At 42.4% G+C, this 21,578-nt stretch overlaps 1 protein-coding gene across 7 annotated transcripts in view; it reads left to right on the forward strand.

Annotated features, from left to right (window-relative positions):
• EML6 (EMAP like 6) overlaps nt 1-21,578 on the forward strand; it is a 271,691-nt gene that overhangs the window by 211,633 nt on the left and 38,480 nt on the right. For 5 of the 7 annotated variants that reach the window (XR_005987687.1, XM_041754174.1, XM_041754169.1 and 2 more), the window contains exons 25-28: nt 5,303-5,391; nt 9,079-9,255; nt 16,625-16,826; nt 16,941-17,067. Coding sequence is in view for 6 of the 7 variants with exons in the window: in XM_041754174.1 (XP_041610108.1) it covers nt 5,303-5,391; nt 9,079-9,255; nt 16,625-16,826; nt 16,941-17,067 (595 nt within the window). In the remaining variant the exon portion in view is untranslated. Of the gene's footprint in view, nt 1-5,302; nt 5,392-9,078; nt 9,256-12,348; nt 12,529-16,624; nt 16,827-16,940; nt 17,068-20,339; nt 20,536-21,578 lie in introns of those variants that run through there. The other 2 variants (XM_041754171.1, XM_041754173.1) reach the window with 2 other exon arrangements.

Consider the following 21,578-nt stretch of genomic DNA (forward strand, 5'->3'; position numbering starts at 1 on the left):
ATCAAACAGTAACTCCCCTCTTCCTGTTCTCCCAGCCCCCACTAACCTCCATTCTCTATTCTATGTCTCTGAGTTTGACTACTCTAGGTATCTCACGTAAGTGGAATAATATAGTATTCGGGTTTTTTAAAAAAAGATTTTTTTCATTCATTTTAGAGAGAAAGGGAAAGAACATGAGTGAGGCGAGGGGCAGGCAGCAGGGGAGAATCTCTAGCAGACCTCCCCAACCCCCCCCACCTCACCCACCTTAATACCCCCACACACACACTGCTGAACACAAAGCCCGAAGCAGAACTGGATCTCAGGACCCTGAGATCATGACCCAAGCTGAAATCGAGTCAGATGATCAACCGATTGAGTCACCCAGTGCCCCCAGTATTTTTTTTGTAACTAATTTATTTCACCTAATATAATGTCCTCAAGATTAATCCATATTGTAGCATGGGTCAGAATTTCCTTCCTTTTTAAAGCTGAATAATACTCCACTGTATATATAGATTACGTTTTGTTTATACGGTCATCCATCGACGGACACCTGGATTGCTTCCAACTTTTAGTTATTATGAATAATGCTGCTATGAACATGGGTGTACTAGACTCTGCTTTTAATTATTTGGGGGTCTGTACCCAGAAGGGGAATTGCTCAATAAGATGGTGATTCTATTTTTAATTTTTTGAAGAACCACCATACTGTTTTCCACAGCAGCTGCACCACTTTACATTCTTACCAACAGGGCACAAGGGTTCCAGTTTCTCTACATCCTCACCAGTACTTGTTATTTTCTGGGGGCTTTTTTAGTGAGGAGATCTTTTTCATAGTAGCCATCCTTATAGGTATGAGATGGTATCTTATTGTAATAGGTTCTTATTTGCATTTGGGGAAGTTTTCTTTTAATTCTGCAAATGTGTAGACCCTGTGTAAAATGCTAGGGGATATAAAGAGGTGTAAGTCTTAGATGGAAAGAGCACTTGGCCCGGATCAGTGGGTCGCAAGCATGTAGATGCCTATGTGACAGTCTTTATAAAGGCCCTCAGTGTGGAGCCATCACACCACTTCCATAATTCTGCTCTAAGCCAGTCTCTGTGATCCAGCTGGAGCTCAGGGTGATAGACAAGGTCCTGGGAGTAAGGAGGTTGAGGTCTTTGAAAAGCCTCCTCATCTCTTGTCCTAGGCGGCCCCTTGGTTAGCTGAGAGCATCAGATCAAACATTTTCTATGGACAGAAAGGAGAATAGAGTGTTTTCAGGGTGGGGTTCTACTATCCAGAGAATAAGTGCAGGTAGGCCCGTGGATCTTCTCTGGTCTGACTCCAAGGTGATTGCTGTGACATGTGTGTCACGTTGGTATGCCTGGGCTCGTGATACCCCAGTTCCCCAAATGCCTGACCTCAGAAATGTGCCATACTGCCTCAAAACCAACCTAGCTTTTCACGGTGAGGCCTCGAGGGTCTGGCAAGGGTAGAGAGCAGAATTCAGGAGCAGGGTTCCGTTTCATTCCTTTGATATTGTCAAAAATAGTGAACACATTTGCCAGAGCCAGCTGGTCTGTCAGGGGCGGGGGATGCGCAGTCAGCAGCCACTGCAGCCTTTCGTGTCCATGGCAACCACGGGTCCTAAGAAACCAAAAAGCGCATCAGGCTTTTGCAGAAATATCAGCTACCCCTGAATGAAAGCTCCTGTACAGAATGCTTAAGAAAGAAAAAAAAAAGGTGGAGAAAGAGAAAATATGGAAGAGTATTTTCTGGCTGATACTAGTTCCTTTCAAGAAACATCAGGATTGCAAGATTTTGACCAGTGAACAGTTTGGGTAATAATAGAACTCTCCTTGTCATTTTCAGTGCAAGTGGTCTGATACATTTGGTACATTTAGTATGAATTTCGGGACTCTTCTTTTTGATTGTTTTATTTATCCCTGAGAGATGCAGAGAGAGGCAGAGACATAGGCAGAGGGAGAAGCAGGCTCCCTGTGGGGAACCTGATGCAGGACTCGATCCCATGACCCTGAACTGAAGGCAGTTGCTTAACCACTGAGACACCCAGCTGTGGGACTCTTCTAACTTGTAAATTATTTAGCAACAGGGATGATGGATGTGAATCATTTTGTGGATTATATAGCTCTATACACCTGCAGGGCGTGTGGTTTCCTGTATACCTGCTTAGTAGCAAGGACATCTGGCTCTTCAGCTCTCTTCCTCCTTGTGAGTAGAGCTTTCTAAGTGAATAAAAATGTGCAGATTCTGAGAGCGCAGGGTTATTGTTACTAAGGGGGAACTATACGTGGATTATACAGTTTTTTTGCTCTTTTCTTCTTTCCAAGCTTATATGACAGAGCAGAAGGCAGCAGAAAAAAAGAGTGGTGACCTAAATATTTCCTCTATGCTTAAAGAAAAGAGTAATAACCACAGTAAAGAATAGGGTAGGGGGAGGAATCACACCATAATTCCACTTTCCTAACACAAGAATAGTTGCGGTTTTTAAAAAATTTCTTCATATCCTTGGCTGCAAGGAACTCAGGCCCACTCAGCTTACATTTTTTTAAACAATAATAAAGAATGAGCTTATTGGGGAGATTTGGGGATAGCTCGGAGAATCTAAAAGCAGGAAGCAATGTCTCCTGAGGAACTGGCTTTAGGAATGAACCAGAAAACCAAACCGGCACCTCTCCCCTCTTCTCTCCTCTCCTGCTCCAAGGCAGATCATTTCATTGTCCACTGCTGTCATCACTCTGGTGTCTGCTTTTGGCCCCTCCCTCTGCATAGGCAGCTTTCCTTATTCATTTGTTTGTGGTCCACTCAGTTGCCCCCAAATGCCACCCTCACTTCCAAAGTCCACATCTCATCCCAGCAAGGCACCCACTGATTGGGTCTCCTAGATTCTAAGTTCCCAGGAGAGGGGATGCCATCTCCAGCCTGGCCCCTCCTGGGTCAGTGTCCTCCTCCAGAGGGCAAACACGACCACAGGAGTCCAGCCCCCGGCGGGGGGTGGTTCTTAGGGAAGGACATGAGCTAGGTTGGTACCCCATAGGCATTATGTGCAGTTGCAGCAATTCTGGTGCTTGTCTCCTGTGTTTAGGTGGTGGAAGGGGAGGAGGGTAGGGGGTGGGGGTGACTGGGTGGTGGGCACTGAGGTGGGCACTTGACGGGATGAGCACTGGGTGTTATTCTGTATGTTGGCAAATTGAACACCAATAAAAAATAAATTTATTATTAAAATTTTTTTTCTAATAATCCTGCAGTCATGAAGTGCTTCACTAAACTGTTCTAATAATTTTGGGGTGTTCCTTAAGTAAAATATTATCTTTGAAACTACGGTGTAAATTGTTAGGATTATCTGGAAATTACAGTTCTTTTTGAGTTCTCTTGCCATTTAGATGGCCAGAAGTCATCTAAAATTAGCCACTGAATCAAAGGAGGTTTTCACTGAATCCTTTGATTCTTTTTCCAGATCATTTGTTATTTGCACTTCCTCCTGAGAATCCTAAAAAAATCCTTAAAAAAATATAGGTCTGTTTAATTCATTGGAAAAAACTGATTATTCATCTTCTTGTAATACCAAATAGCCGCAGCTAATTTAACTACCTTTTTTTTTTCTCGTTTATGTATGTTCAGGGAAATATACCCCTTTCAAAGGAAACTTCTTCAAATTCACTTGCTCCTCATGGCCAAGGCTTCTCATCACCATATTAAAACCCAACAAATTAGGAACAATTAAGGTTTTTCAGTTACACAATTGGAGAGCCTTATTTTTAATTCATCACTGAGAAATAGTCTCCAGAAGATTAGCCAAACCAGATTGCCAAGCCAGGTGGTTGCCACCTAAGCATTAAAGAGCATGATAGGAGCCACAAAGTTCTTATTTTGGTATTACATTTGCAGGAAAGACATTTCAAGACTACTAGATGTACAGGGTTATGGGGAAAAAGCAGGTGTAGAATGGTATGATGTAACATATTCTGTGTAATATACACAGAATTATTTACAGATGAGATATTAGGACATTTGAGGTTTGCTTTGGAATTATCTGGTGAAGGCTCACAGAACAGGGTTGGCCATGTGCTAATAACTATTGAAGCTGAACATTTGGGCACATGGGGGTTCTTCATACTCTTCTTATTTCTACATGTGTTTGAAATGTTCTGTGATTTTAAAATGCTGAAAAATTACTAGCGTCTGTATCTTTTGAGTCATTTAAATTTCAAGCCATAAAGGATTAGTGAGGTGTTAAGAGGAGAATCAGGGTATCTAATCTTCTTCAACATTAATCACATTGAATCCAACATTGTAATTTTATATCAGACCGAAAGACCATTTTTGCTTAAAACTTTGTTTTGGGAAAATCTTGGATTTCTTTACACATTTTCAAGTCAGGTAAGGGAGGAGGAAGAGTATTTATAGGTTGTTTTATGCATCCTTATCTTCCAGTTTCCAAACTTTAAAGGACAAATTTAGAATTTTGGCCTGGGTAAGTGTGGATGCTTGCCACAACGTTCTCACTTCTGATGCCATAGTTCTTGCCAATGCAGTTTCCTTTTATTGCACACTTGTGCAACCAGGAAAACGAGCAAAATACCTAGATTTTGTCAAGCTTTTGAAAAATAGGTACTTCCTTGCAACAGAGTAAAACATAGCAGGCTTGATTCTTTTTGTTGTTGTTGCTTTTTAAAGATTTTATATATTTGGGGCACCTGGGTGGCTCAAGTGGTTGAGCGTCTGCCTTCGGCTCAGGGCATGATCCTGGGGTCCTGGGATGGAGTCCCACATCGGGCTCCCTGCATGGAGCCTGCTTCTCCCTCTGCCTAAGGTCTCTGCCTTTCTCTCTGTGTCTCTCCTGAATAAATAAAATCTTTTTAAAAAAGATTTTTATTTATTTATAACAGAGAGACTGACAGAGCACGAATTGGGGTGGGGTGAGGGCAGGAATCTGGCAGAGGGAGAGGGAGAAGCAGACTCCCCACTGAGCAGGGAGCTAATGAGGGGCTCTATCCCAGGACCCTGGGATCATGACCTGCACCAAAGGCAGATGCTTAACCAACTGAGCACCCAGGCACCCAAGCAGGCTCGATTCTATGAGGGATGTGCAAGGTCGGATCTGATGAGGTCCGCATGAACAAACTCCTGCCTTCAGGGTTTATACCATGCCATGTAATTGCCTTTACATGAACTTCGGGAAAACTCATGATTTAGTTGCTCAATTTATGAGACTGATTAAAATGAATCAAAATAGTTGCAACCATGCTTATCTCTTTATAATAGGAAGATAAATGCAGATGTAAATTGTCTCTCTACTCCATTCTCTCATCCCAGGAAAATTACTGCAAGTTAATTCGGGTGCCAAAGAACAACTCTTTTTTGAAGCTCCAAGAGGCAAACGGCATGTAATCAGACCTTCAGAGGTAATAGTCATGCACAGAGCTTTTTAAAAAAGCGTTTCATGAAGATTTAATCTGTGCATTTTAAATAAAAACCTGTCAATCATTATCCACCGGTATGGGTTATATTCAGTGTACCTTTAAGCTTGCTTATTTCTTAACTCTGACTGCTTAGTCTGGTTCCCCACATCCTGAGAACCTGCGGATTCCCAGCACTGCTGATACAGCATCATGCATTCAGCCTTCAGCTGCTTCCTTTTTCTCTGTTGGAAGACAGTGACAAAGCTAACAGCCTGGATGCCACATATTACTTCTTCCATTGGACATGCCCTGTCCTTTTGTGCAAAGCTTTCTGGGAACAGAAAGTTTTGAAACTTGCCTTCTCACTCTCTACTATTTACTGTAACAGTATCTTCCGCAACAACAGGGAGAGAAATTACTTTTCAAAACCAAACGCATCTACAGCTTGACCATCCACTTATATCAACTCTTTGCCTTTTTCCTGTTTTCCTCATGTCATATCCTTCATTTTTTTAATTGTTGAAGGCAAAGCCTATATTCAATTTTTGAATCCTTGAACCTTTCTAAAGGTTCAGCTGCTCTTGTGTGCAAGTGCCTCTTTTGGGGTCTGCAGGGTATTTTCACAGAGGGAACGATGGCCATCAGGTAATTGGCTGATTGAACACTAAGAACCTCCTCTTAGCCCCAGGAGACAACCCAACTCCTTTATTTGCTACATAACCTTTGATGAAAGGAAAGGAAATCTTGCTTCCTGAGAGGGAAAGGGTCAGCGGGTACACTGCTGAGGGATGAGCATCTCCCTCTCTCTACTTCAGTTCGCAGGTAATAGAAACCATCCTATCATTGCAAAGTGCTCCCAGGGACACTGGGACATGTGCCCATTCATGTTTTCATGGTTTCTAAGAAGTATTTATGCAGTACATAGGAGACAGAAGTTATAGACGATGGCATTATAGTCCTGGAAACTGTTTCCTGATCATTTGCTCTCACTCCCAGATTCTGATTTATTTATCTCTGATCAGTTGTCATTTTAACTTTTTAAAAGAAACTTCTGTAGCCTTGGGTAAGAAATATTTTAAATTATGTCATTTGTTCCCTGGATACTTGGTGAATGTTCTGGGCAGTTCATATGCCTATACTTTTGTCTTCAGAACAGCCTCGTGTGATGGTTGTCAGTCCCGTTTTACAGATAGGGGAACTAAGGCTCTAGGAGAATAAGAGAACCATGGTGTGGTCCCAGTCGCGAGGGGTCTTTGTGTAGCTCAGCAGCCTAGGCCCCGGGGCCTCTTGGATTTCTTCTGTGTGTTTAAGCATCATTTTACATCACTTCATCTGTATTTTCCCTTCATGTTCTGATGCCCCAAAATAAGTATCCTAAAATAAAATTCAGTCTAACCAATTGGTGGAGGGGGAATGATGCCAAGTGGGGACCAGTGAGCAATTGCTATATAAGAAGGCTGTGCACAAGAGGGAAATTCATGTTCTAAGGCTTCTGTTGCGCTGTGGTACACAGCTGGTATTCTGGAGGCCGACCTCTGCTGCTGCTGTCTGGGGAGGCTATCCAGCTGGTGTTTCCGTGGCTGGGTCCCCCTGGTCTTGCACTGGAGAGGGCACTGGAGAGGCAGCTCAGCATTTCCATCAACAGTATTACCAGGCCCTTCTGCTGCATATGAAGGATTTGGGAAATCTTCTTTTCAAAAAAGTTTATTTTTTTTAAACAGTCATGGGGAAACTAATACAAAGCTTACTCAGCAAATTGTTAGGTATGACACATATTAAAATGTCTGTTTAAACCTATCTGACACAGCTCAGGGCAGTTAAAGCGACACTAAAGTGGCCACCTCTCTCAAGCTCGCTTCCCCTCTGCCTCCTAAGCCGGCTGTGACTTAAATGGCTCGCCTCTCTGGGCTTCGGTCCCTTCCCCTGGAAAGTCATGGTGGTAATGATATATCTGCCCAAGGCGAGGTGCTGTGGAAAAGACCCTACTCCCATCTCAGTTCCAGGACTTTTAGCAAATTTACCCCTTTGGGGTTTCGTGGGTTACAGGAGCCCTTCTTAGTGTTCCATTTTCAATGCAGTTTCCATTGCAAACAGCAACTTAGGTACCTGCTTAGGGACCACAGTGTCCAGATCTGGCCGAAGATGACCTGCTAGGGTGACCACAGGGTGGTCAGCCACAGCTCTCCCTCCTTTGGTGCCTCAATCATGAGGCTGGGGAGAGTGCCACACAGGGCACTGGCCCTGGGGGTGGGGGTGGGGTCTCAGAAGTGGGATCTGCAGCCTAGAGAGGAGTCAGCAGCCAGAAAGCCTACTTGTGGAACCAGCAGGAATGGTTTCCTTCTTCTCTTCCTGCCAAGGCCAGTGTAAGCCACCTCAGGTCACCTCAGTCTGTGGTCCTGCCTGAGGCACCCCTAATCACCAGGGCCAGCACGGCTCTTTGGTTCCAATTCTTTGCAGGCCAGGAAGGAACACAGAACATTAAATGAGGAGAAATTTGAGTCATTAAAACATGCCTAACGCCTCCCCATGTTGTCATTGAAACCCTAGCAGCGTCTTTATCTTGTCGTTTCTCTGTAATGCTAAGATGTACCAGCAGATCACATCCCTCAGGAAAATCTAATACGCAGGGAGGTTACTATTGTTTATTTTAAAAAGGAAAGCCTAAAAAAATTAATAAATAAAATAAAAAATAAATAAAAAGGAAAGCCTAGATTATAACAGGATTTAACCGATACGAATTTTAAATCTTCCATCCATGAATTTTAGACAAAATACTTTTCAAGGATAAATATATATTCATGGCAATGCAGTATGAACAGCTCTTCAGATGTTTAAGATAATCTCTCTGTAGCATACAGGATATTAAGGTAGCTAAACAATCTTATTACTCATTCCTTCTAGAAAGCAGTTCTTCAAAGCAAGAGTTGTATCTGTGACTTAAAAATATTTTGCTCACAGATTAGCCTCACTGATCAAAGTAGCTTAGTGGTTCTCACTTGGGAGCAATTTTGGCCCCTCCTGCAGGGACATTTGCCCCTGTCTGGAGACAACCTGGGAAGGAGAACTACTGGCATCCAGTGGGTAGAGGAGAGGAGTGAGCTCAAGTACTACCGTGCACAGGACAGCCCCTGACACCAGAGAATCACCGGGCCTGAGATGTTAATAGCACTGACACTGAGAAAACCTGGTCTAGTTTATGGCTTCAACAATGGCAAATACCTAGAGAAGAATGAAAAAACTTTCTTCTTATCAGATTTCCACAATTCCAAAATGTTGATTTTATCAGTAGAAAAATAGATGGCTACCTTGACTGTAGTGTTCATTGAGATAATGCTTATACCACTCAAATGCAGCTTAGCACTTCCACACCTCAGATCACAGCACAAATGCTTGAGGTTGTTAAAGTCATCAGTTAGAATGACTCAGCTTCATATCGCTTCTTTAAAAAAAAAAAAATTCAAAAAAAGATCACACGGCATAAGGAACGTAGTCAGTGGTATTGTCATAGAGTTGTATGGTGGCAGATGGCAGCCACACTTGCGCTGTGCGTAGCTTAATGAACGCATGGAGTTGTCCACTCACTTTGCTGTACACCTGAAACTAATGTAACGTTGCGTGCCAACTGTGCTTCAATTGAAAAATTTTCCAGGCTGTGTGAAAATATATTCATTTTCTTTCCTTCTTTTTCAGATTGAGAAGATAGAGTGGGACACATGGACGTGTGTCCTAGGGCCTACCTGTGAGGGAATCTGGCCTGCGCATAGTGATGTGACTGATGTCAATGCTGCCAGTCTGACCAAAGACTGTTCCCTCCTAGCCACTGGAGATGATTTTGGTTTCGTTAAGCTTTTCTCCTATCCTGTCAAGGTAATACTGCATGTTTATTATATATACTTGCTCAACCTCATTAATAACCTAAAATCTATGTTTTGTATCTAAGTGGATTGTTTTTCTTTTTTTGTTTTTTGTTTCTTTTTCTAAGTGGATTTTCAAATATTGAAGGCATAAGCAGTCAGTAATGTCACCGGCAGCCCTCTTGTTATGTATGCCGTCTAAACACCTCATGACTTGTTTACTGTCGAGGTCTGACTCTCGTCCTCATGGTCTGGAATTCCTCCTGGAAAGGCCTTCAGTGGCCATCAAATCCAACATCCAACCATGGAGGAGGAATTTCTCTACAGTGTCTTGGGCCAGTGCCCTTCCCGCACATACTAGCATACTCCAGAGAGGAGGGATGCATTACCTCACAAAGTAGCCCAATTCATCTTTAAATAGTTCATATGTCAAAATATTCTGCTCTATTTTCAGCTCAGAGCTGAAATTTCTTCTCGTTAGCCAAAGTTCTGCCTTCTGAACCATCACCACATAACCATGGTCCTCCAACGGCCTTCATATGGAGGAAAATAGTATGTAACTCTCCAAAACCTCATTTTCCTCAGCCTAAATGTGTCCGGTTCTTCAGCCATCTCCCACAGGACATGGTTTCCAGCTGTCCCTGCCTCTGAGCACGCTCTGTGTTATCAATTTCTTTCCAAACCGTCTCTTCTGAAATAGAATTCACCACTTGGGATGTTGACCAGCTCAGGCTCAAGTGGGACACTTACCTTCTTTGGATTTTCTATTTGGATTAAACTAAAATGTTACCAACTTTTTGAGCTGCCACACTATACAACTGAATCATAGATCGCTTTCCCCAAAAAAAAAAAAAAAATGTTCAGGTTATCCCTCATCTTATATGTACACCACTGATTTTCTAAAATTTGAACTTACAGAACTTTCTACTTGTACCCAATAAGATTCATCTTACTACATCTCATAATAAGATAACCTATCAACCTGTCAACATCTTTTAAATACCTTTTCAAAATACTTACTTTCCTTTCCAGATCACATTATCTTCTCATTTCACAAGTGGAGGTTTTAAATCATGGAGAGAAAAGAAGAGAGACTAGCACAACCAAACAGCACTGCCAGGAGCCTCATTCATTTTGATATTTGGCTTATTGATGTACACATCGAGTTAGAGTTCTTCAGTCAGTAACAGACATTGACACTCACCTGATTGTGCTAACACCGAGCTCACATTTCTATCTCTAGCCCAGTGATACATCATTAATGGCTTGGAAAATATCATGCTAAAAGCCACATGGACTCTATCTCTGGTATCCTTCATCTCTCCTTCTAATAAACCAATCAGTAAAAGATAAGTAGGTCATAGTGAACCCCCGTCACCGCCTAGTGATCATTACTTCCTTTTCCAAGTGCTTATTGACCTTTTGTGTAATAATTCACCTTAGAATTTTCCAGGGATTGCATCAACTCATGAATCAATATTTGCCAGAGTCTACTTGTTTCCCTTTTGGATACAGGAACTTTTTATGTTTGATGCCAGGCCTCCTGGTTTCTAAACTCCCCAACTGTTATTGACCTTACTTCTAAGGTCACACCAGAAGTACCTGTATGTAAGCCCATACCTCTGTTTTGCCCTTTCTGGTTTGAAGAGCATTTTCTGTATAGAGGAGATAAGTAAATCTGTTTTTTGCTGCTATCAAATAAATCATCAATCTAGGAAATGTTCCTAACTTTTGTCTATTATTTCCTAGCCCTAAATATATCTTTAAATTCCTTTCCTGTCTTAGTTTTTTACTTCAGCATTCCTGAAACTATATTAAAGTTGTCTGTGTGAGACTTTTGTATTCATCCTTGGTTATCTGCTCCTGCATCACATGTACACTTCATACCTGAACACACCAGTTCTCTCAGCAGCAACTTGGATTTCTTTAAGTGCCTTCCTCTTTGATTTTTCACTTGTTAGTATCCTGTCAGATTATTATTTTTGTAGTTTTTCCTAAGATACACTTCTGAATATGTCCAGTGTTCCCGTCATTATCCATCCCAAATTCCAAAACCACCTAGTAGCCTTCCCCCAGTGATTGATCACTTCACCATCACTTACTAGCCCTGCTTCCTATTTTCTCAGAGTTCAGTTCTCTTTGGCACTTTTCCTTCCTACTTCTACTTTTTCTTTTTTTTTTCCTTTTTTTTTTTTTACTTCTACATTTTTTGAAATGACCTTGCCCACAGGACAAGTCAGAAAATTAGTGATACCTGGTTTTATTAGACAGGTTGTGGCAGATCTTTAGATGGCTAAATTTCCCATGTATCGTGCTCCTGAGCTACATACATTTGCTCTTGGTCTTGGGAATTCATCTCCGCATCCCCAGCCTACCCAGATGGGCTGCTTATAGCAGAAATTTCAAGCTATGGTACTACAATTCCTGAGTTCCAAGGAGGTTCCTCAGGGACAACCCTAGGAAACAAGGTAGGGACCAACTGAAGGGGCTCTAGGGCCCAACCCCTGGTTTAACCAGAGTCACTCTGTTTTGTATTTTATACATTGAGTTTCTGTGTAAGATTTCTTCTAACATTTTGTCATGAAAATTTTCAAACATACAGATAAGGCAAAAGAATGATACAGTGAACCCCTGGAACCCCACCACCTAGATCCTACATATAATTCAAAGTAAACTGTAGATATCAGGATACTTACCCCTAAATGTTGCAACATGCCTGTCATCACCTATAGTTCAGCATTTGCTTATGACGTTTTTTAAGTAAAATTGTATATAGTTGAAATACACAAATTTTTTGAGATTCCTTTTGATGAACACTGACAAATGTACATGATCCAAACACCTATCAAGATACAGACCACTATCATCATCCTAGGAAGTTTCCTCATGCTAACTTTCGGGTCAGTCTCCAACCCCCTACACCTCTGTTCTCACATGAAAAGACTATTCCATTGTTTTTCCCCATAGATAAGTTTTACCTGTTCCAGAACTTCATATAAATGGAATGATCAAGTAGGTACTGTTTTGTGTCTGGCTTCTTTCACTCGGATGTTTCTGAAATTCCTCCTTGCTGTTCTGTGTAATAATAGTCTGTTCCTTTTTATAGCTGAGTGGAATTCGATTGTATGGATAGAACGGAGTTTGTTTATCCACATGGCTATCAACGGGCACATGCTTTCCCAGTGTTTGGTTGTAATAGAGCTTCTATCAAGATCTTTTGGACAAATCTTTGTGGACATGTTTTCTCCCTTTTATGTAAATACACATACAAGTGGAATTTCTGGGTCATAGGGGGAAATATATGTTTAACTTTTTAAGGAACTACCAGACCTTTTTCCTAAGTGGTTGTATCATTCTACATTCTCATAGAGAAGGTAAGAGAGTCCCAGTTGCTAACATTCAGTGTTGTCAGACCTCAAAATTTAGCTGTCCTGGGGAAGCAGATAATATGATCTCATTGTGCTTGTAATTTTTGTTTCCCTGATGACTAGTGATGCTCAGCACTTCTTTGTTTCCTTGTTGACCATTTATGAAGTGTTTGTACAAATCTTTTGTCCACTATTTTAAGTTGGATGATATCTCTTTATATTCTTGAGTTCTACTATGTAAGATTTGGTTGAAGAAACAGTTTTGTAATTTAAAAACATTTGAAAACCACTGGTCAGTGTAAACTGCTTTGATAGTATCACTTCTGGGACGTCTGGGTGGCTCAGTGGTTGAGCACCTGCCTTCAGCTTAGGGCCTGGTCCTGGAGTCCCAGGATCGAGTCCCACATCGGGGTCCCCGCAGGGACCCTGCTTCTCCCTCTGCCTATGTCTCTCTCTCTCTCTCTCTCTCTCTCTCTCTCTCTGTGTGTGTGTGTGTGTGTGTGTGTGCCTCTCATGAAAAAATAAAATCTTAAAAAAAAAAAAGATAGTATCACTTCTCTTTCTTTTCTTGTTCTTAATCTGATTTTTCTGGCACACTTTTACTCCTAAATATGTGGACCCAAGCTGATGAATATTTCTAGCTGTATTGTCATACTTCTCCAATGCTCTGAGTCTGCATGTTGGACAAAGTTCTCCATCTGTTATGGACTGAATGATTCCCCACCAAAATTCATATGTTAAAACCCAGCCATCCAATGTGACTATATATATAGAGAGAGGCATTTACAAAAATAATTAAGGTCAAGTGAGATCATAAGTCTGGAGTTCTGATCTGATAGGATTAATATACTTGTAAGAAGAGACACTAGAGAGCTTGCACGGGTACGCGCGTGCTCTCGTGCTCTCTCGCTCTCTCTCCCTCCCTCCCCCCCCTTCTCTACTCCTGTCCCTCCATGCACACACACACACACTGAGAAAAGGCCATATGCACACTTTGTATGTACTCATAGATGGATGGTGTGTCTAAACCAGGAAGAGAGCTCTCACCAGGAACCAAATTGACACCTTGATCTTAAACTTTCCAGTCTCTTCCCAGAACTGTGAGAAATGAATTTCTGTTGTTTAAGCCCCCAGCATGTGGCACTTTGTTAGGAAAGCTGTACCACATTAAAACACCATCGCATCACAATAATCTATCATTGAGTTCCATGTCGTCAGGTCATAATGACACCTATAAGATCTCATCACTACACTTAAACCTCTTTGCCCAAAATTCAAGTTCCAGACTATAATGTCATGTCTTCTTGACCTTTTTGTTGTTCTCCTTTTCTAGGAGTTACTTGGCCTCTATTTCAGGCAGTTTTCTTTCAATAACTAACAGGTGTTCTTACATATACAGTTTCACAGTTTAAAATCTTCTCAATGAAGTATTGGTCCCCTGATAATCACATTATTTCCGACCTCCATAGAATAAACTCTCCTTTCCCAGAGTCTACCTATTTTTCTAGTACCTTAAAGCATGTATCAGAAAACTCAGTTCTGTCCTTGGACACCATCTATATAGCCAGCCAGTTGTTTCCATAGCCTCCATTCCATTCCCTTGCAAGCTGTGCCCTTCCACTATACCAGCGAGGTTAAAATACCACTATGTCATTTACATCTCTCAAACCCACCCTCAAGGTCTCAAGTCTCCTTCTCAGAAAGTCAAAGGCTCTAGAGAATGGCTCTTCTGAGAGGAACTTTGTCCATTAAGTGTTAAAGGCAGAGAAATTCTATGTGAAATGTGAATCTGAGGAAGGGTACATCTCTTTCATCAAACTCTCAGGAATTTCTCCCCTAACAGCAGTTAACACCCAGCCCTGTAGAAACACATTCCAGATTCTCTGTTCTTTCATAACTCAGTGGAAGAGGAAAGCAGTGGTAGTGAGTACCGATGGGTGACACAAATGCATGGTTTGACATGATGACCTGGAAGGACAGCTCATCAGACTGGCTGTGCCAGGTCTTCAGGAGACTCCTTCCATAGGCCCTAAGGGAGCCACCAAACATCCCTGCTGACCTCTTCCTCCTGGGGGAGGAGTTGGTTTCCTGGAAATATCTAGTAACTGTGAATTCCCTTTATTGTTCCATGGAGCTGTGATCTTGTTTCATATTCTGAGAATCTTGAATCCCCTTCTGCTGCAAGAACCTCAGTTTTGTTAAATCACGTCAGAGACTCATAATTTTTTTTTAAGTTTATTTATTTATTTATTTATTTATTTATTTATTTATGATAGACATAGAGAGAGAGAGAGAGAGAGGCAGAGACACAGGAGGAGGGAGAAGCAGGCTCCATGCCTGGAGCCTGACGTGGGACTCGATCCCGGGACTCCAGGAACGTGCCCTGGACTAAAGGCAGGCGCTAAACCGCTGAGCCACCCAGGGATCCCTGAGACTGATAATTTTTCCCTCTTTCTCCTCTGTCACTTTCTTTCCCCCTGCACCCTGATTATGATCAAGTTATAATCATTTTTCTCCTGAACCTTTCTTTTTGGATTTCTTCTTCCATCCTGTCTAGAAACCCTATATACCATTATATAAGTAGGAGTATGGAGAGGCATTCCTCAGGCTCTTTTTCTTTGTCCTCCTCAAGAAATAAGCTTGTGTTGGTGGTAGATACAGTGGGCAGGTTGCTGTTTCCAGCTGGAAGACCAGCAGGACACGTGGCCACTATGCCTGTCCTCCTTGCTTCCATGTCTTCTGGATCTCACATAGATCTATGTGAGTAGTGGTTTCCCTTGGAAATCCTTATTGTGCTCTGCCTGTTTTCTAGCAAACTAGTGGCTCTGGAAGGCTTCCTGGAAATATGGCCTTCCTGTTTGCTTCCCTAATGTTTCTACACACAGTACTCTGCTGAGGGGTGGGCATTTTCACTCGTTGTCAGGTAGGGGTCCGCCAAATACCCAGAGATCTTAAACGAGCATACTTCAGAGTCACACACTCTGCTGCACCTGTCTCCTGCCATGTGTCTGTGCTGGTTTCAGTTTCCCTAGCATGCCGGTCCAAAACCCTCTGGAAGTCTCTTCCATTATTGAGTCCAGTTTCCATGGGGGATACCAATGGCCCTCTCACAACCTCAGGAAGAGCATGCAGCTTCCCACATTGGTTAAGATATTCTCTGATTGTTGCTGAGAGGATGGAAAAAAAGTCTCCCTCTTTAAAATGGCTCTCGCTGGAGCTGTTTTTGCCAGGCTGTGGCTCATGAGCCAAAAATGGAAGCTGGTTTCTGGTGGCAGCCTCAGCTCCCCTCCACATGTCAGGACTGTGAGCAGCTGACTCATATTCCACCCTCATCCTTCTCCACCTGCGATAAATATTGTATGGCCTGGGTATGAAACTCTGGAGAGCTTTCTACAATTATTCATAAAGTGGGCTCTTATATTTGGTTATGCTTGTTGAAAAGGAGCATACTTTGTTTTAAAACCAATTGTTTTAATGTTTCCCGTGAAAATTGTTTCTAGTATCCGTGGCAGAAACTGCTGTGTTTGTTTTAAATCTTACTTTGGGCCCCAGGATTCTAAGAAGTCCCTTGCTCTTCTGTCCTAGCCTGGGCTTTGGTACAAAAGCCACTATGGGGGATGACAGGGAAAACATTTCTGATCTCAAATGTCAGCCAGATTCACCATCAGGAGTTTACACTAGAGACCTGTGGGGAATGTACATTTGATATTTGAGAGAAACAAGTACTTAATTAGGCTCTCACAAGGAGGTTCTGTAGTCCAACGTTTTGTTCCTTCCCTCAGAAACCACATACTGAGGACATGATGAGCCAGGTAATGTTTTCAGTAAAAAGAGACCTAGTTCCTGCCCTCATAGAGCTTACACTCTAAAGAAACGGAGGAAAGTGGCTGCTTAGATCAACTGCTTAATTTGTATCCACCAGAAGCCACTCGGGAAAATAACATGGATGAAATAGTCTGAAGGCAGGACTCCTAAGACTCCAGATGGGGTAATCACCAGTTTCTGGCTTCACAGGGCCAGCATGCAAGATTCAAGAAGTATGTGGGGCACAGCGCGCACGTCACCAATGTGAGGTGGCTGCACAACGACTCTGTGCTGCTCACGGTCGGTGGTGCTGACACCGCCTTAATGATCTGGACGAGGGAGTTTGTGGGGACCCAAGAGAGCAAGCTAGTGGACAGCGAGGAGTCAGACACGGATGCGGAAGAGGATGGAGGTGAGTGAGCCCCACCTGCCTCTAGCCGGCTGCCCCTTCCCGCACAGCACCCATCCACCCCATCCCCGGCCCACTGCCCACCAACTCCACACCCGTTTCTTTCCATTGTTTGAGGCTATGACAGTGACGTTGCTAGAGAGAAGGCCATTGATTACACCACCAAGATCTATGCTGTGAGCATCAGGGAGATGGAAGGTACCAAACCACACCAGCAGCTGAAAGAAGTTTCAGTGGAAGAAAGGTATGGTGTCACCAGGTTTGTTTGCACTTATTACATCTGATGACAAGATTTCAACAAGAGTTTATTTTCTTTGCCCTCAGAGTTGCTACTTAAGCTAGTCTGTGGTGTATATGCACAGAGTCTTAACCTGCATACAGATTAAAACTGGGGAAAATTGCCCACGGCCCTTGACATATGGCAAAAGCAGAAGCTGGTTGTGGAATATGACTTGAATAGACATGAGATTTGGTTGAACCAGGCTTCCCCTTGCCTAGAGAGGGTGTCAGGATAGCCAAACACTGTCTGGAATGTGATGGCTAATGGGAGACATGCTGATTAGAGAGGTGGGAGGGTGGGAGGGCCTCTAAGGTCCTGAAGGAATATTTGTGGGTTGTGAAAAATAATCCTCTATTCTAACCAGAGTCTGTGCATTACACTGTATCACTTGGTGTACCTTCTCTCATTGTGTCTTCACCTGCCCAAGATTGTTCAGATGGGTTTAGTGATTCTAGACCTAACCAATTTGTTTTTGCCGTCTCAGGATCCTTATATATAAAGAGGGTTTGGGATGTTATTTTAGGCCTTTTTGATGTGCTGTTGTAAGTATTGAAAAGAGAAATAGCCAAATACTTAGGCATTTTTTAGGAAAAAAAAAAAAGCTCATAGCTACTGCAGTTACCTAATTTACCACATTCATACTAGGCAGGATAAACACTCACTAAAACTCTAACATCAGAAGAGAATTTCATGGATGACAAAGATGTTTGAAGAATTCTCTGTGGATATTGACATGGATTCCATGTTCACAAGTTCCCTGGTTCCACTATGAGACCAAGTTGCTTTTTTGCATTCAGTGTGGCTTTCTGCCTATTAGGCAAATTAACTACTTCAAAAATTTGATTTATCACTTCTTACAATTAGATGGGAATGTAGATATAAAGAAATAAAATATATAAAATATCCCCCCCCCCCGCTTCAGTCCATTGCTAGATGTTAAAATAAGCTTGGTAATATATGCCCACTGATGGAATCTGATTCAAAAATCCCTAATCCATCCCCAGCATCTTTGTTAGACGTCTACTATAAAGATTCGGAGTTCTCTTTTGATTAAAAAAAAAGTTACAGAGATTTTTCTGCAGTAATATATGAATTATAGTTTATCTTGCTTGCCACATGGTTTTTCTAGAGGCCACAGAAAGAAAATACTTTTAAAGGGCCTAATACTAAGAATAAAGAAAAAATGCCCATCTGCACAGAAGTGCCTAAATAAGCCTTGCTCTTAAATAATCCACCCTTAAAAACATTTGGCATAAATTAAACATTCTTTTGGGAAAAAATTACCAAGCCTCTCCAATGTCACATAATATTATGAAATGAGTTGACTTGGCTATTATTCCAAGGTTCTCCTGGCTGATTTCTACAACCCTAGTGCTTCGTCATGCCGAGACTTAGACTGTCCACTAAGATTTATAAATCTAAGCAGATTCACAATTCCAAACCCTGCAGCTGGTTTTTAACCTGAACTGAGGCTCATCTGAACTTCTCCTTGTCTCGATGTCTCTTTGGGTAGGTCTGTAAAAATTCCATCCTTGTTCACTTTAGGAAAAAAGTGTGAGAGTTGCAGGTACAGTGGACCTTTAAGAATGCCAATATCTAGAAGCTGCCTCACCATATCAGCTTGGGAACTGTCATAATGTACATTAATTAGCAACCACAGGATTGACTTTTTTATATGCACAAGAAAAAAAAGTGCTTCATAGTATTAAGAGATCTAGGGGTTGGCATTTCAGTACTTTGTTGACTTTTCAAAATAATTCACACCAGGGTATAACGAAGAAGACATGTAGTGAACAAAACATTTTTGAGATAAATACAGGGTCTGGAGGAATAATCAAGCCTTTTTTACACAGAGTAATATCCTTGGTAACCTAAAAGCCTTGACAGCTTCAGTTCCCAGAGTGGGCTGTAACCAGAGAGCAGGATGTCAGCTGCAAGGCATGCTGGGAGCAAAGCTCGACCACTGCAGGAAGGGGTGAGCAACGAAGGAGCAGCAAATGGTGTCTGAATCAACAGCCTCCATGAGGGCAAATCATAATCAGAACCAAAACAAGCAGTCTCCACCAGTCCTTGTCAGTAATGTTAGCAGAATGTGAACCTAAGATAGGATGGTGGACAGCGTCTGAACTGCAGAAGAGAGAAGGGGGTGCCAGACAAGGTGGGACGTTCAGAGACTTTGTGAAAAAGCAGGATTAGAGAAGGAAGGTGAGTGGAGAGAACTCTTGACAATAAGCTAAGCAAATACATCACCTGAGTCCTCGCCTGGGATAAGAAATGGACTCTGGGGGACGCCTGGGTGGCTTAGCAGTTGGGCGCCTGCCTTTGGCTCAGGTCAAGATCTTGGAATCCGGGATTGAGTCCCACATCGGGCCCCCTGTGGGAAGCCTGCTTCTCCCTCTGCCTAGGTCTCTGCCTCTCTCTCTCACTCTGTGTCTCTCATGAATAAATAAATAAATCTTTTAAAGAAAGAAAGAAAGAAATGGACTCTGTGGACTCCAGCATCCCAAGAAGAAAAGAGAGGGAGGCGCAGAGACAGAGATGCTGGGGACCTCATGGGATCAGATAGTACCTGGCTTCTCCCTACCAATATTCAGGACTGTCAGCCCTGACATTCTTCCCTTTCACTCCTTCAAGCCTTCCTGATTGGAGAGACAGAGGCTCTTCCTGACCTGCCCTTCATTGTTCCCTCCTGTGTATACCTGCAGATACCTGGGTGCCTTTTCTAAATACCTGGGCCAAGACACACCCCAGTAAGACTAATGGGAGACAAACATTGGAGAATTGCAAGAGGCGTGAGCCTGGACCAACCACTCAGTGCAAGGACTTGTTTTTGCCTTTTATCAGTGTTTCAGAAAGTTCTGCTTCTGGTTGAAATCCTTTCCCACTTTAGAACCGTGAGATGAGCGCAGGATCCATCACACTGAAAACAGTTGCCTTGCAGACAGCTGCACATTATGCATCAGTTAGTTTTTAAGCAACTGTGTTTCTAATTCCTCACATTTCAGATAGTGCTAATTAGACTCAGTTCTAATTAGACTCAGTTATTTGATTTTAAAAGAGCATGAGGCTTTGGATTGTGCTTCTTTGTACAATTTCTAACTCACCCCGAGTTCTTACTCTTCAGAAGTCACACGATCTTTAGTTCCAATCTTTTGAGAAGTAGGAAAGTGGAGAGAAATTGGTAATTGCTCTCAAAAGAATAGAGTTACACCTACCAATTACATAATCCCTTACAGGTGTGTTATCAAGTATCCTGGTCACCCCCTTGAACTGTGCTCTAGCACACTGGAGTGCCTTGCCTCTTTCACCTCGCCACACTTGTCGAGCCAGTACCCAACCTTGGCAGAACTCTTGGGTAATCCTGCTGCTCACCTGCCACGTGTGACATGTGGCTGAGGCAAGTCATGAAATCTTTTCCAGTTTGGGGAACCTATGCTTTTAGACCTCATCTGGACACTCAGGGCCACTGCATATGCTCTCCGTCATCCTCTGCTGACTCCAGTTCTGGTCTAAAGCAACCTTTCCAAAGCTCTCCTGCCTCTCAAGCTCCCACCTCCACCTTGACACACCCCTTGCTTCTGACTTTTGGCCTCATTCCTACCTTGCCCTGTTTTCTTAATATTATGCCTGTTTCATCCACCTGCAAACTTAAAAGTATTACTTAATAAATACTTTAAATGGTAGTTCTTTTTCAGAAAGGAAAAAAACAGGAGAGGGAAGCATGGTTTTCAGAGCAATTTAAGATACAAAACGCCTACTATCAGCACAAGGGATGATACCAAAATACTGTGTTCTCACTTCAATAAAAACAGTTCTGAATTCATCAGGTGACAAAGTCCCTGAAATTTGCTCAGCTCCAGATTCCTAGACTTGCCTATAAAAATTAAGAAGTTTCTTTCACCACATTACCAAGGCTATACGAAGTTTGTATGTCATTTTTTAATTTATAAGGTACCACTTGGTTTCAGGGAGGTCACCCAACCCAAATTGGCCTAAACAAAAGAAACCTATTGTCTGACACATCCAAAAATCCAGAGATTGGGTGACTTCGAGTGTCACTTGACAGAGAAATTCAAATCTTGCTGTTCTCTCTCCATATTTCAGTTCTGCTTTCTTTCAGTTACTGCAGTTCAAGTAGCAAAATGACTACAGTGCCTGGACCTTACAGTCCAGCAGGAAAGAACTGCCTCTGACTGACAAGTCCTCCAAATGGTTTATGATGTACTCTTGGCTCTGGTGTGTCACACGACCACCCTTCAACCAATCCCTGCTGCTCTATAAAATATGAGCCTTTTATTGACTGTTTTAAGTAAGCAGCCATATGCCGCCCATAGACTAGCAGTGTAATCACCTTTATCAGAAGTAAAAGTCCAAGGTGGTTAACAAAATTTGATTTCCGTATGAACCCAAAGCAGGACATGCCTTCTGCCCTCCCATTTTTCTTGTCATATACACACTCTTAAAATGCTCCAATT

The sequence above is a fragment of the Vulpes lagopus genome, chromosome 5 (assembly GCF_018345385.1).
Source record: "Vulpes lagopus strain Blue_001 chromosome 5, ASM1834538v1, whole genome shotgun sequence".
Taxonomy (NCBI): domain Eukaryota; kingdom Metazoa; phylum Chordata; class Mammalia; order Carnivora; family Canidae; genus Vulpes; species Vulpes lagopus.